We start from the raw sequence: 17003 nt of genomic DNA on the forward strand, positions 1-17003 counted from the left end.
ATTCCTGTTTACGACAACTCAGTATGTGTCAACTGGTGCCCATTTTCAGAAGATAATTACAGAGCAAGACAAAGAAACAAGGTTATCCAAGGAACTGTATTTAGTCCTTACCTTCTAAATCTGGTGATTATTAATCTCCTTTTTTAAAGTGGGTCTTATAAGATAAAACAGAATTGCTCAGTTTTGATCTTGAAGGCTGACATGGATGCAGCACCGTGAAGGCAATGACTTCAAAAGGACCTTTATGTCTCCAAAAGCAGAGAGTCCTCTTCAGCACTTACCCCAAATTTCATTGACTCTGACTCACGTATCATGTCACTGGGTAATTAGGTTTAGTCACTTTCTCCTGTGTATTCTCCGCAAATTAAGTAGACATTGTTTACTACTCTAAAATTTAAAAGCCCATTTTAATTGGGGAAGAAACCTTGTTTTGGCAGGTGAAGATGAACAGGTGAGCAGGCTTTTCCCCCACCAGTGTATTTCCAACAGCAGATGGGATACAGCCAACTGACAGTAATTTGGGGTTTCAGTGAAATCCTTGTGTTAAATTGAAATTTATCTGAAAGGAAAGGTATACAATTTTGCAGTTTATTATCAAGGACTACTTTGAAAAGCCTGCAGTGCTCCCAGATCTGATCTGGTGTTCTCATGTTCATTGGCTACATATGTCTGTTTGGGATAGAAAGTTTCTTGTTTTGGTTTTGTGTGTGTATCTCTCTCTGTGTGTGTGTGTGTGTGTGTGTGTGTGTGTGTTATTCTCTTCTTTCTCTCTTTTTTTCTTGTTTTTTTTTCCCAAACAAAAACATTTAGATAGTCATCTGTCAATGACATCTTTGAAGAAAGGGCAGTCAGTCAGACTGGGCCGGATTCCATTTATACGTCAGCCTCTGTGCATAAATGGGCCCCATACATCTTCTTGGCCTATGACATTGCTTACAGTCCTTCTCTTGAGGAACTTGCCAACTCTCCAGCTGCCACTAGCATGCTAAATTTGCTTAATTGCTTTCCCACTGCAAAGGAAGAAGTGGTATGACTTTCTCTTTGGCCCACCAAGTCTCTCCAGAGCCCTGGAACCTGCTGTGTGTGTCAGGCCCCTAATCCATTTTTCTGTTGTTATTGGAGATGCAAGCCTGGGACTGTAAGGTCCACGTAGGTTTGTCACTTACTCTATAACTTGCTAAATGTGTGGTCTTGGGTCCCTGAAGTTCTATCTAAAATAGGGTTGGGATTATTATCTCCCTCACCTTACTCTGGGTTGATTTGGGGATAAAATGAGAAAACAAACAAGAAAATATCTGGATATGCGGAAGTATAAAATTGCTAGGATTTGAGGCGGCCCATTTTTATCTTCAAGTTGGCAGTATACCTATGCATTCATTCACTCATTTATTCAATAAATATTTCCTGACCTCGTGCTTTTGCCAGCACTCTAGATACAAATGAATAATAACCGGGCCCTGTAATTGACAGTTCCTCCCACAGCCCCCTTTCCCTCCCCACCAGAGAACTTTAAAATAACAGCTATTTTTTTTTCTATTTTTTTATTAGTTTCTGCTTTATAACAAAGTGAATCAGTCATACATATACATCTGTTCCCACATCCCCTCCCTCATGCATCTCCCTCCCTCCCACCCTCCCCATCCCTCCCCTCCAGGCAGTCACAAAGCACCGAGCTGATCTCCCTGTGCTCTGCGGCTGCTTCCCACTATCTGTCTACCCTACGTTTGGTAGTGTGTATATGTCCATGCCTCTCTTTCGCTTTGTCACAGCTTACCCTTCCCCCTCCCCATATCCTCAAGTCCATTCTCAAGTAGGTCTGTGTCTTTATTCCCGTTTTACCCCTAGGTTCTTCATGACATTTTTTTTCTTATATTCCATATATATGTGTTAGCATACGGTATTTGTCTTTCTCTTTCTGACTTACTTCACTCTGTGTGACAGACTCTAGGTCTATCCACCTCATTACAAATAGCTCAGTTTCGTTTCTTTTTATGGCTGAGTAATATTCCATTGTATATATGTGCCACATCTTCTTTATCCATTCATCCGATGATGGACACTTAGGTTGTTTCCAGCTCCGGGCTATTGTGAATAGAGCTGCAATGAACATTTTGGTACATGTCTCTTTTTGAATTATGGTTTTCTCAGGGTATATGCCTAGTAGTGGGATTGCTGGATCATATGGTAGTTCTATTTTTAGTTTTTTAAGGAACCTCCATACTGTTCTCCATAGTGGCTGTACCAATTCACATTCCCACCAGCAGTGCAAGAGTGTTCCCTTTTCTCCACACCCTCTCCAGCATTTATTGTTTCTAGATTTCTTGATGATGGCCATTCTGACTGGTGTGAGATGATATCTCATTGTAGTTTTGATTTGCATTTCTCTAATGATTAATGATGTTGAGCATTCTTTCATGTGTTTGTTGGCAGTCTGTATATCTTCTTTGGAGAAATGCCTATTTAAGTCTTCTGCCCATTTTTGGATTGGGTTGTTTGGTTTTTTGCTATTGAGCTGCATGAGCTGTTTATAAATTTTGGAGATTAATCCTTTGTCAGTTGCTTCATTTGCAAATATTTTCTCCCATTCTGAGGGTTGTCTTTTGGTCTTGTTTATGGTTTCCTTTGCTGTGCAAAAGCTTTGAAGTTTCATTAGGTCCCATGTGTTTATCTTTGTTTTTATTTCCATTTCTCTAGGAGGTGGGTCCAAAAGGATCTTGCTGTGATTTATGTCATAGAGTGTTCTACCTATGTTTTCCTCTAAGAGTTTGATAGTTTCTGGCCTTACATTTAAGTCTTTAATCCATTTTGAGCTTATTTTTGTGTATGGTGTTAGGGAATGATCTAATCTCATACTTTTACATGTCCCTGTCCAGTTTTCCCAGCACCACTTATTGAAGAGGCTGTCCTTTCTCCACTGTACATTCCTGCCTCCTTTATCAAAGATAAGTTGGCCATATGTGCGTGGGTTTATCTCTGGGCTTTCTATCCTGATCCACTGATCTATCTTTCTGTTTTTATGCCAGTACCACACTGTCTTAATTACTGTAGCTTTGTAGTATAGTCTGAAGTCAGGGAGCCTGATTCCTCCAGCTCCTTTTTTCGTTCTCAAGATTGCTTTGGCTATTCGGGGTCTTTTGTTTTTCCAAACAAATTTTGAAATTTTTTGTTCTAGTTCTGTGAAAAATGCCAGTGGTAGTTTGATAGGGATTGCATTGAATCTGTAGATTGCTTTGGGTAGTAGAGTCATTTTCACAATATTGATTCTTCCAATCCAGGAGCATGGTATATCTCTCCATCTGTTTGTATCATCTTTAATTTCTTTCATCAGTGTCTTATAATTTTCTGCATACAGGTCTTTTGTCTCCTTAGGTAGGTTTATTCCTAGATATTTTATTCTTTTTGTTGCAATGGTAAATGGGAGTGTTTTCTTGATTTCATTTTCAGATTTTTCATCATTAGTGTACAGGAATGCCAGAGATTTCTGTACATTAATTTTGTAACCTGCTACTTTACCAAATTCATTGATTAGCTCTAGTAGTTTTTCGGTAGCATCTTTAGGATTCTCTATGTATAGTATCATGTGATCTGCAAACAATGACAGCTTTACTTCTTCTTTTCCCATTTGGATTCCTTTTATTTCCTTTTCTTCTCTGATTGCTGTGGCTAAAACTTCCAAAACTAGGTTGAATAAGAGTGGTGAGAGTGGGCAGCCTTGTCTTGTTCCTGATCTTAGTGGAAATGGTTTCAGTTTTTCACCATTGAGGACAATGTTGGCTGTGGGTTTGTCATATATGGCCTTTATTATGTTGAGGAAAGATCCCTCTATGCCTACTTTCTGCAGGGTTTTTATCATAAATGGGTGTTGAATTTTGTCGAAAGCTTTCTCTGCATCTATTGAGATGATCATATGGTTTTTCTCCTTCAACTTGTTAATATGGTGTATCACATTGATTGATTTGCGTATATTGAAGAATCCTTGCATTCCTGGAATAAACCCCACTTGATCATGGTGTATGATCCTTTTAATGTGCTGTTGGATTCTGTTTGCTAGTATTTTGTTGAGGATTTTTGCATCTATGTTCATCAGTGATATTGGCCTGTAGTTTTCTTTCTTTGTGACATCCTTGCCTGGTTTTGGTATCAAGGTGATGGTGGCCTCGTAGAATGAGTTTGGGAGTGTTCCTTCCTCTGAAATTGTTTGGAAGAGTTTGAGAAGGATGGGTGTTAGCTCTTCTCTAAATGTTTGATAGAATTCGCCTGTGAAGCCATCTGGTCCTGGGCTTTTGTTTGATGGAAGATTTTTAATCACAGTTTCAATTTCAGTGCTTGTGATTGGTCTATTCATATTTTCTATTTCTTCCTGAGTCAGTCTTGGAAGGTTGTGCATTTCTAAGAATTTGTCCATTTCTTCCAGGTTGTCCATTTTATTGGCATAGAGTTGCTTGTAGTAATCTCTCATGATCTTTTGTATTTCTGCAGTGTCAGTTGTTACTTCTCCTTTTTCATTTCTAATTCTATTGATTTGAGTCTTCTCCCTTCTTTTCTTGATGAGTCTGGCTAATGGTTTGTCAATTTTGTTTATCTTCTCAAAGAACCAGCTTTTAGTTTGGTTGATCTTTGCTATCGTTTCCTTCATTTCTTTTTCATTTATTTCTGATCTGATCTTTATGATTTCTTTCCTTCTGCTAGCTTTGGGGGTTTTTTGTTCTTCTTTCTCTAATTGCTTTAGGTGCAGGGTCAGGTTGTTTACTCGAAATGTTTCCTGTTTCTTAAGGTGGGATTGTATTGCTATAAACTTCCCCCTTAGAACTGCTTTTGCTGCATCCCATAGGTTTTGGGTTGTCGTGTCTCCATTGTCATTTGTTTCTAGGTATTTTTTAATTTCCTCTTTGATTTCTTCAGTGATCACTTCGTAAAATAACAGCTATTTTTAAAGCTATGTCTACACAGGACAAGTGAATTGAAAAGCTGAACAGTCATCTAGAAGCTCCTAGAGGTCAAAGACTTCGTAGTTTTCATCTTCTGTCCTTCACAGCATAACCCGATGGAGTCCCTGGAGCATAGTGGACCCTCAGTGAGGATTCTATAAATTGAATTGAACTTGAAGAAACCTATTTGCTCTTACTTAGTTGTTATTGACTTGAGTTCCATAAATTACCTAGATCATGGTGTTAATTCTCCACTCCACTCTCAATGGAGAGACCAGGCCCAATAGAACAAGAGTCATAGACACTGTTTCCATCATGCTAGGGTGGAAATGACCTGGAGAAGAAAAGAAATGCATTGAGGGGAGGAATTGAGCCAAGTTGGAAGGTATAACCATGCAGGGAATTTCTTCCCCTCCTTGGGATGTTTGTCTGACCTTCTGTATTCTCCTTCTAGACTCTCGCTCTGACAAATACAAAATACTTAATCTCAATTTTTGATAAGAAGTTCATATTTCTGAATTTTTTAAGTACTAGGTAATAAATTCTGAATTATTTGCATTTGCTTTAAAATGTAAATTTTAACATATCAAAATCTAAAATCTCTTCTAAGATGTTCTAGTTTCATTTCTTGAATAAATTGTAAACTCTCCAGAGGCAAGGACCATCCCAATTACCTTTTTATTCCTAGTGCCAAGTGTGAGGGCTGATGTGGTAAATATGTCAAAATACTGACTAAGTGACTTGAGAAAGATGGGTTTCATATTTACTTGCTCTCTGTAGGTACATACACTTGCACAGTTTACTGACCAAACAATAGGAACACAGTACTTGACCAAAACTCTAAGAGAGTCACTCAGCAGCTAAAACTGCAATCCACACCATAGTAAAATGATACAGACCAATATGGATATTTTAAGGAGTAGAAAAACTGTTTAGTGTCCATTCCTAATGGCAACTGTGTTAGCCCAGTAGTTGTCCCTGCATCAGCAGATGTCTTTTCTGAGGTCCAAGCATCTAACCTGATGCTTAGAATAGCTAATCTGATCAGCAACAGAGATTATAGGCATTAGAGGCATTGGTTATAGAAATTAATATTTTTAACAGATTTATTGAGATATGATTTACATACCAAAAATTCACCTGTTTTAAGTATAAAATTTAATAATTACTAGTAAATTTGGGGGGGCTCTGATCTGACGATCTGATTCTTTGCAGGGAACACACACCACATTAGATCCATTCACTGGGGGAAATTGGAAAATGTGGGTTAAATGGTCTCATTTGCATAATTCTGGGCAGTGTAATGAAGGGGGATGCTTGATATTAGGACAAAGGATCTCATTTTAACCAGATGATTAAGAAAGAGATTGCTTAACATCAATGACCATTAGCTTTTGTCAGGTACGTGCTGTTTAAACTGAGTGTACTATTTAATATACAGCTTTCCTTAGAATTGGGTAAATAATGTTGCCAAAATGTTATAGGCAAATATTCAGCTTATCAACATTCCTTTGGTGGGATTTCATATATTTGGTGTATATGAGTTAACTAGTATTTAGGAATTATGTGTCAAGTCTACATGGATAAACTTCTAGTTTGTAGACCTGAGCAAAGGGAATATTTTATCATAGCAGAAATTAATACTTACTGATTAGATTAGTTGTTCTCAACAAGGAGCAGTTTTGACCCCCAGGAGACATTTGACGACATCTGGAAACATTTTTGATTGTCATGACTGGTTAGGAGGGGAGCTACTGGCATCCAGTGGGTAGAGGCCAGGGATGCTGCCAAACATCCTACAAGGCACAGGACAGCCCCCCAACAATAAAGGATTGTCTAGTCCAAAATGTCAGTAGAGGTGAGACTGAGAAATGCTGGATTAAACTGACAGACAAACTTCAATTCTTGGTGCTTTCAAATTCAGTGTTTTCCCTTATAGGCTCATTTACAAAAAGATGTTTCATTTCTTCATTTTCTAATTAAATAATTCAATGAATGTATATATATATATATATCTAGTATCGACTATGTACCTAATGCTGAGGATACAACTGAGAACAAGCACCCCAGAGGGCATTTTGGAGTGAGTCAGGGGATGATGATTCATACAGTGAGAGGGCACTGTTGGCATCCCTGCCCTGAGGCTGGGTGGCAGCTGCCCAGTGAAGGCCCATTCCGACTAAGTTGCTGCCAGTGGAGGGGAGCCTCCACTTGTGTGGGAGGTACAGACAACAGACAAGTGTGGCACGAATGGGAGGAAGAAAGGCGGGAGGGATGGAGGGAGGGAGGGAGGGGGAATTTCTGGTAGTGGCTAATGCTCTGTAGAAAATGAAGTGTGGTTGGGAGTAGCAAAGGCAGGGAAGAACACTCATGTTCATACTTGCATATGACAGAGGCAATGCTTCTCCAGATTGGGGGAGGCTGGGGGCTCAGAGAAGGCCTCCCCGAGAAGGTGACATGAGCAGAGACCAGAATGATGAGGTACAGTCATTATGCAAATATCTGTGGGAAGAGCATTCCAGGCAGAGGGAACAAGATTCCAGGAATCTTGAATGAGATCCCCCATATATGTTGTATCTAGATGGGTTCTGTGAGACACAAATGAGTTTCTCAGGTTTGGGTGGTATTTACTAGGATCTAAACGCACAGCTGATGGGCAGATGGGCAGATGCCCCAGGGGGAGGTGAGTAACCTAAGGCAAGTCTTTGCTCTAAATGTCAGCTATGAGGTGGGGCTTTTTATATATTTGACATTTGCTTTTTTAAGTTGACTGGTGGGTGCCGTGAAGGGACAAAAGGAGGTCAAGGCCAGTAGGAATGACAACAGCAAACTTCATAGAAATGGATTAGTGATGTAGCTACCACTTATGCTGTATTTCAAGTCTGCAACAGAATCTGAGTTAGAGTTGGCCACGTAGAACAGCTGCTCTGCATACTGTGGTAGCCAGTGACAGGGCACGCTGAGGATCATTGCTCCATAAATAAAAATAGCCCAGAGTTTTGAGAAACTGGATCCTCTGTGCTAACTCTCCAGGACACTCACTCCCATGAGCCACTGTCCTTTTATAAACCTTATCAAAAGCCCCAACACATTCTCCACCCTAAAATCAACCGCAGAATTTTGGAGTTACAGGTCCTTATACCTGGTTTTCGAGTTCTGTATCGGCAAGACTCCTCTTTCTGAGGTCATAGTAGGATTTGGACATTAACCCTAATGTAAGCCAAGGATTTAGGAGTGAGTACAGGGCCATTTCTCCCCTCTTGCTCTGGGATTGAGTTTTCACATTTGGAAAACAAGGTTGATTGGTGCTTTGGTTGGATTTCTAACAGCCTAGTTTTTAAAGATGGAGATTTGTTTCATCACCACAGAAAAGGAGAAGAATTAACCAATAATGGAGTATGTCTTGCACCCAGATTCAGTCTGGCTTTGGGGGGACCCCTCTGGTTCCTTTTGAGAGAAATAAATGAATTCATATAAATAAAGTGCTTGGTGAATGCTTATAGTTGAGTGCTCAGTAATGGTTAGCTGCTAAATTATTATTGCTGCTGTTACCATTGGTAAGAATGATGTATATTACACCCACCACCTCTCATTAGTCAATGCTTATTGCCATGTGCCATCCCCTGTGAAAAACTTGCATAGGGAATGTCATTATAGTATCTTGAAATGTTTCATAGTAAAACTTTGAAGCTCACACTTTCATGTACCTATTCCTTAGAACAGAGGTTGACAAACTGTAGCCCATAGGAGCAAATCTAGGATGCTACCTGTGTCCTTCTTTTAGAGTTTTATTGAGATATATTTCACACACTATTAAATTCACCATTTTAAGTGTACAGTTTATTGGGTTTTGGTATTTTGCAGGTTGTGCAACAATCTCTACAATGTAATTTTAGAACAATTTCACATCCCCCCCAAAACTCCCCATACACACACACAGGCGCACGCGCGCACACACACCCCTTCATTCTTGATATCCCACTCCCCTCTCCAGCCCCAGGAAACCCACTAATCTACTTTCTGTCTCTGTGGATTTGCCTATTCTGGACATTGCAGATAAATGGAATCATACAACATGTGGCCTTTTGTGATTCAGTTCTTTCACCGAGCTTAATGTTTTCAAGATTCATCCATGTTGTAGCAAGGATCAGTCCTCTGGCTTTTTTTTTTTTCCTATTTTATTTATTTATTTATTTATTTGGCCATGAGGGCAGCATGTGCGATCTCTGACCAGGGATCGAACCCGCACCCCCTGCATTGGAAGGGAGATCTTAACCACTGGACCACGAGGGAAGTCACTACTCTGGCTTTTTAAACTGCCAAATGATATCCCATTGTATGTATGTATAGCATCCTATTTATCCATCTATCAGTTAATGGACATTTGGGTTGTTCCCACTTTTTAACTATTATTAATAATGCTGATATGAACATTCATGTACAAGTTTTGGGGCAGATATATGTCTTAATTTCTCCTGGGTAGAAATTGGAATAGAATTGTTGGGTCATATGGTAACTCTAGGTTTGATATTTTGTAGAACAGACAAGCTGTTTTCCAAAGTGGCAGCACCTTTTTACAATCCCACCAGCAACATACGAGGCTTCCAATTTTTCCACATCCTTACCAATGCTTACTATTGTCTATCTTTTTTATTTTAGCTATCCTAGTAGGCGTGAAGTGATTTGTATTTCCCTAATAACTAACTACACTGAGCATCTTCTCATGTGCTTCTCACCTACTTGCATATCTTCATTGGGGAAATGTCTATTCAGATCTTTTGCCTATAATTAGGTTATTTGCCTTTTTATTGTTGAGATATAAGTTCTTTATATAAGCTGGATACAAGTACCTTGTCAGATATCTACCAGCTGTTTTTGTAAATAATGTTGGATAGAGAGCACATGGACTAAAAAGCCAAAAATATTTACTGCCTGACTCTTTACAGAAAACGTTTGCCAACTCCTGCTTTAGATAAAAATATGTCACAGTCCATTTTTTAAAAAAAACACCTAAAATGCTAATTTGTTCACTCACTTATTTCACCATCTTTTTATCTTATGAAAATGAAGGGAATATTTAAATCAGAGGCTGTGTAAGTAGATATAAAAGACAGAGCTTCCTGTATCAGAAGGTATCCATCATTGTGCCTAATGTTTTTATATATGTGGTTACAGAGACATTCCAATCAAAGATCCTGAGCTTTCTAAAATATATGCTCTCCCTGTCAGTCAAGAGAGTGATTTACTTAATCTTTGCTCTAGTTTATAAACCTCTGAACAGTGTAATCAGCATAATGCTTGTTAGAACACTGGAAATGCCCTCACATGCTTTGGTGGAAAACAGTTTCTGGGATACTTTTTTCCCCCAACATGGCTCATGAGAGATTTGAGGATTTATTTAGCCACCCTTATCCAGGCAAATCTCCTAGTGACCTTAGTGGGATTTTGATCTCGGTGAAGATTAGAATATATATGACTCAGGCTAAGTGAAGGGCCAGAGAGGATAAATGAGCTGACGTACATTTTCCCTCCCTGGGAAGAGGGGGCATGACCAGAGGCTGCAGCATAAATGCTTTGACAGTCAGTGGACTCTTGCTCATGGAAAATGCTTTTGCCAGTCTGTGGTGGGAAAGGGACAGTGCTGATCAAAGGCTCTTTATTCCAATGGCCTCCCACAGTTTGCACTCACCAAGAGCTCCCACGTTCTATTCTGGGTGAAAAGATCTGCACAAGGTCAAGATCAGTGTCCGAATGTCATTCCTACTTCAAGGCCAAATTATATGTGACCAGGCTCAGGCAGACTGGAGTGTACATTTGTCTTAAAACATAAAAAGGAAGTTCAGAGTGAAAACATAGTGTATGGGCATTTTATATGCTTTTACTTCACTAGCCTTCATCTATTAACTTCCAGATTTTTGCTGATATAGTCAGGTTTTTTAAGACAAAATTATTTTTGTTATCAAATCATTTTATTTGTGTTATTTCTCATTTTTTATGCTCTTCTCACTTCCTCTCTTTCATGCTTTCTGGAACCCACTCCAACCAGGTTTCATCCACAGTGAATCATTTCTCATCAAGGTTACCTGTAGCTCCTACATTACCAAATCCAAAATTGAACTTCAGATGTTCATTTTTCTTGGTCTGTGAGCAGCACTTGACCAAGCTGATCATGTTCTCCTTGCAAACCTCTTTACTTGATTCTTTGCCTACCTCACTGCCCACCCTCCTAGGCCTCCTTTGCTGACTTTGTTCATCTCCCGATTGTACATGTTGGAGGGCCCCAGGGTTCCTGTCCACTCTCAAGGCTTTAAACACCATTCGTGAGCTGGTGATTCCCAAGCCAGACCTCTCTCCCTTGACTACTCAGTGTCCCTGCCTCTCAAATAGGCCCATCAAATGCAATCGATTCCACACTTAAGTCATTCTAGTTATCTGGTTATTCAGTCTAAAAACTTTGGAGTCATTCTTTTTTTAAAAACATTTATTATGGATAATATTGAATATACGAAAAAGTAGATAGAAGCATAAGAAGAAACCCATGTATCCTTCATTCAAATTCCTACTCCACTAATTAATGATATGACCTTGAACAAGCGACCCAAACCCAAGATTATGTATCTTCATCTGTCATGTGGCAGTAAAATACTCACATTTTTGGTTAATTTGAGACTTAGAGGAAAATGAAAATACTACACTGAAAACAACCGGCACAAAACTGGGTGTTCAATAAATGTTGGTGGTGGTACTATAATTGTTCTTTTCCAAATAATTAATATAATAATTCCATAGTCTTCATATTGTGGTTCACCAGAATAAATGAAGAGTGGCAGGGGTTGGGTTGTATTATACATTCTAAGCCCATGCTCCTGCAAACTGCATTTATCAGGTGTGCAATTAATTATCTGTGCGACTTTGGGACAATTCCTTTCCTTTTCCATGCTTCCAATTGCTATTTGTAAAATAAGAATATGGTAGCAAATAGGTTTAGTCTCATAAGTCAACTCCAGTTGATCAGGAGTAGGTACCTAGAAAACAAATTAAAAAGGATTCTGAGGCCAGCTACCTCAGTAGATAAGTTTGCCATGATCTATTAGCAATGTCTGAAACAGGTAGGGAGGCTGGTCACAGCTATTCTGAAATTTGCCAGACCTAGACTAAATGCTCTCCAAGGACCTTCCCAACTCCCAGTCCTGTTTTTCTTTTTCTGGCTCTTCTTGATGAGTCTTTGAAACTGGGTCACATCCTATCCATCCAAATGAATACTCAGTGTCATTGGAGTGAAAAGTAGGTGTGGACACTCCAGTCAAGAATCTGAAAAGAAAGTGAGGGATTAGAAAGCTGCTTCTCCCGATGGGAGGGAGGTTTCTTTGAGATTTTATTGCATTTTGAGCATAAAAAAATAAATAAATAAAACATTTTCATCACAAGGGAAGGCAGGATAGTTCCCTGAAGTTGTGCATATAAACCACACCCCAGTGATGCCATGTGAGGTTGGAATATCATTTGCTGGTAGGTTTCTGTCTAATAGCATTTAGCAATGGATACACTGTGGGTTTGACCCAAGTGAAAACAGTTATTTCCTGATCTGTGATAGAAAGTTATAGGTTTCTAACAGTTGTATAATTATGATAATGGGTGCTATGGATAGATCATTTTAGAAATTGAGCCACTTCCTTTGATATTTTGGATCTAAGACTAGTGTGATATTTCTGGGGTAACTTGGTTAACTTGAGTAATGAGATTTGATTTTCATGAACCTTCAGGAGGAAATCCTGTGATTCACTTTTCAGTCTTTCATTTTTGTAAGAAAAAAATAAAATACACAGTTGTCTGTGGGCATATTATCATCTGAAGCGCAAGATTGTTCCCACAGGGTCAAGGATTTTTGCCTTAATTTTAAAAGCTTTCCAGGTATAGATTTGACACTAGGTCTTCTTTCTCCACTATCTCTGTGGCAGAAACTCCTCCTACGCCTTCTTTATATGCCTCATGTCTGTTAGGTCCTGCTATTGTGAATTTGTGATCTCTGGCAAAGCAAAAGTAGTGATACTGTTCCACTAAATATAATGAAGAAACTATATTTTACATTATTTTCTCAGAAACAATCAACACTAAATGTGATATTTGTTCACAGTATTCCTTCAGTAAGCCTCTATGATTCTTTGAAGGAAGGGCATTTTTATAGGGGAATTTATAAATATGACAGCAGCAATAAACAGCTGAAAATAATCTATGAGGCGTTTGCAAATTACCCCTCATGAGCTGTAGTGGTTGTGAAAGATAATTTGTGGTTCTCACAGAATACACTGCAAATTGAGTCTTTCATCTGTGATGTTTTTAACAGAGAAAACATTTCATTTCTTGTATTAACAAATGATAATGCTGAATTGTTAATCTAAACAATTTGATTTATATTTTTCTGTGCTGAGAGAATTGTTGACATTTTAGGGTAATTATTTTCATTGTTAACTGATCTTTGTGGTGACTATAGGCAAAAGATAGAAATCTGAATACATGAAGGCATCATTTTAGTCATTCTCCTTAAAGACTTCTCATAAAGCAGGCATCTGCCTGAGTTACCATCTATGCTTAGAAATCTAATAGGACGTGGGTGTTGAGGACTGAGGATTCTAGCCACTTTCAGGATTTTCAGCGGTGGATTGGAAGCTCTGTCATGTAATCACTGTGGCCAGGGGGATGGGATTGACCTGTACAGGCCAGGGGGACGGGATTGACCTGTACAGTCACCAGGCCTCCGGCAGAGCACAGTGTACTGCATGTCTTAAATCACAGCAATGAGAAAAGGCACTTGTGGTTGGCCTCAGTAGTTCCCAGTTTATGTAATATCTGTTCAAATATCTCACAGCATGGTTGCCAAGATTACATGAATGTTCACGAGAACACCTCTCACCATGCCTGGTACGTAGTACGAACTCCAGAATCATTTGGTGAAATGAGGACGATGTATAAAAAGATCTCCTCGATTTCCTTTCTCATAGTGCTTTCTTGGCCAAGGACTCATGGTCCAGGGCAAGGGAAAGAAAGATTTTTTTTCCACCTCGAAAGTAATCCCTACAACCTTAGACCGGATGCTCAGTCTCGCCCACTGAAGTGGTGCACGAAGCAGAGCAGAAAGGAGGCACCAGGCTTGGGATGGAGCTGATGCAGCAGCTGACTTTCTCTGGAATCTCTTTTTGATCTTAAAATCCATGCTAATTTTTCAAACTACTCTTTAACGTACCCAGGTTTATTTTAACACTCAGAAAAAATTAACATCAAATTTATACTTTTTCCCCCAGAAGAATTATTTAGCAAAATTGCTGCTCCAAAGAGATGGCCCATCTTTAACTTGTGGGTGTGGGCAGCCCACACTAGTTGTGAAGCACTGTGAGCAGGTATAGATGGCCTCTGTGTCCTGCAGGGTAAGCTAGGGTAGGTTCATCCGTCTTTCCCTTGGCCTCTTTATACTGTTGGGCAAGGCTTTGGCCACATCAGACAGGGAAACAGTATTCCAGGCTGAATGGACTGTCCATTCACATGCCAGTTTATGGAATGGACTGCTGATTTAGGATCCAAGCAACTTTTACATGGCCTGAAAGAGTGAATATAGGGCCAGTACCCTGAATGACAAATATGTTTTATCCTTTGAACCAATTCCAGTTGATTAGTTCTGGTTGCCTTACAGTGCTGTCTCAAGAAGGCATCTGTGGTGCATCAGGGCTCAGGGAGGAGTGCTGGGATTGATTAATGATGTCTGTCAAGGCCTCTGGAGGGACAGCTTGCCCTGTATTTGCTATTCTTTGCTTTTGCCAAGTCCTTAACTCCTCTGTGTAAAATGATTTTAATACTAACAGGTGACTAAATATGAGATGGGACATCATGAGAGAGAGAGAGAGCAGGTAGATTCTACTTTAAGAAATCCTAGCATGAGAAAATGCAAATTTACAAAATACATAAATCTGGAGCCAATTATTGCCATTACAGAAAGATTCCATGAAAGGTTCCTTTAAATAGCGAGCTCCCCTACTGCATTAAAATGATGATTCAATTTACAAAAATTTCCTTTGCATGCAGCTCTTCAGGACCGTGTCTGTGGAGTCAAGCAAGCCACACCTGATTTTTTTAAACCCCAGCCTAAATAATGTTCAGGACGGCTGCTCCCACGTACCTCCAGCCTCTTGATAATTCCCACTCTCTTCAGACTTCCTCTGACTTCCTATCCCAGAGTGTTGAGTAGACAATCTGGGTGGTGGTCAACAGCTGCTGGCTTCCACCCTGCCGCGGCTGCATTTCATTAGTGGGTAAACTGATTGCTCTGAGTATGTTTATGTGTGGGTGTGGTTGAACAAGCCTATGCACTCTGCACACTATGTACGTAGATACAGATACACATAAGCCATTATCTCGCTCTCAGCCCACCCTAAATTCATTCCTGCTGTGAGAGTTATAAATGGAAGGTTCCAATCGCCTGGTGGATATGGCCTTTGGGTAATATGTGCCTCGAATTCCACCACCCCATCCTCTTTGTGTTTGTTTATATGTTATTTACCCTTGCATCAGAAAACTTCCCCAGACCCTGGGCCTGAGTCCTATTATCCAGTCATGGAGCCCTCTTCTTCTTCTGTGGCCTAGAAAGCCCCAAATAGTTTTCTGATTTAGAAAATTAAATATAATCTGACTCTTGTGGCAAGCTACAAAATTCCCAACCAACAGACGCTTTTGCTAAATATATAACACACCTAACATCTAAAAGTATCACTGGTCTATCATGAACTTGGACTATAGAAGCACTCAGTGCCCATTGGGTAAGATTGCCAACTTCTTCCCAGGCACTCAAAATTGGGCAGTTTTCCAGTGGACCACCAAGCTGCCAGGAATGCTGGCACACGTGTTTGTATTTCTGCTGCCCTGTAAAGGCAACTTAATGCAGGGAAGAGTACCTTGAAAGAGATGTATCTTCCCTTTCTCTGTGGACAGCCTTCCCCACATAGAATATTGTCATAACTTCTCAGGCACAGAGCACAAGTTATCATCTCTGTTTCAACTATGGTATTTTTTTTAAAATCTCAACATAAATTTCTTCCCAGGAATACTGTCTGTTTTTACAGACACATCTTTTTTTTTTTTTTCCTTTTGGAAAAAGAAAATGAGACAGTAACAGTGAACCATCAGCCCTGCTCAGAAACTTTCTTCTGGCCTATAATGATTATTCCTATTTGAGATGAAAGCTCTTAGGCCATTGAGCTGTCAAACAGCTCTTTTCCTTTTGTCTTCGCAGGCTCATTGATCTGAGCCAAGCGTCCCCCATGGTACTGGGCGGTAATAGCTGCATAGGTGCAGCCATAAATGGCAGCCGCCAACATCATGAGACACACAATCCCACACACCACCCCTGTGATGATGATGGTGGCCACGGCATGGCGCAGGTTGGCTGGCCTCGGCTTGGGTTTGATCTCACACTCCCAGTGGTCTCGCTCCCCTGAGCTGTGGCTCTCAGGGTGCCTGGGGACAGCCCGGTGGGCAGCACCTAGCTGCTGCACCTGTGAGGACTCCAGGTCTGGAGAAGGAAAAGGGCAGGGCTGGTACAGCTCGTGAGGGATTTTAAGGAGGTCCTTTCCCTTCCAGGTGTCCGGTGAGGCACAGATGATGCTGTCTGTTATTCCCCCTTTGAGAAACAAAAGCAAAGAATGATAACAGAGCCTGATACAACCAAACTCCCAAATCCTCAACCTGTAAAAACTTAGGCAGATGGAATTTATAAAACACCTTTTTTTTTTTTTCCTGGAGTCAAAAAATTTAACAACCGTATTTTATGATTTTAGGGTTTCTAAATTGGCTAAATGCTAAAAATGCCACACACTAAATGGACAATTATGTGTGACCAAGCGTTCATTAGAAGCCAAGTCACCTTTACCTTATAAATGCCAAGGGAATAACAATGCAAAAGCTGACAGGAAGGGGCGCTGGAGGCCAGCCTGAGGGTACTGTTTTATGCCCTAATGAGCCCTGCCACACAAGAAATCTATTGTGCCAAATTCCCAATGGAGATCTAAAAAATAAATAAATAAAACAAAT

The 17003-nt window shown here is 40.0% G+C and overlaps 2 protein-coding genes across 2 annotated transcripts in view; one reads left to right on the top strand and one right to left on the bottom strand.

Annotated features, from left to right (window-relative positions):
• The window catches only part of CACNA2D3 (calcium voltage-gated channel auxiliary subunit alpha2delta 3), a 794881-nt gene that overhangs the window by 642961 nt on the left and 134917 nt on the right, over positions 1–17003 (top strand). The gene's annotated exons all lie outside the window — the stretch shown is intronic.
• The window catches only part of LRTM1 (leucine rich repeats and transmembrane domains 1), a 32599-nt gene continuing 31755 nt past the window's right edge, over positions 16160–17003 (bottom strand). Inside the window, exon 3 of the mRNA XM_060110318.1 lies at positions 16160–16593. Within this exon, the coding sequence (XP_059966301.1) occupies positions 16160–16593 (434 nt within the window). The remainder of the gene's footprint in view (positions 16594–17003) is intronic.

Source organism: Mesoplodon densirostris, chromosome 10 (assembly GCF_025265405.1).
Source record: "Mesoplodon densirostris isolate mMesDen1 chromosome 10, mMesDen1 primary haplotype, whole genome shotgun sequence".
Classification (NCBI taxonomy): domain Eukaryota; kingdom Metazoa; phylum Chordata; class Mammalia; order Artiodactyla; family Ziphiidae; genus Mesoplodon; species Mesoplodon densirostris.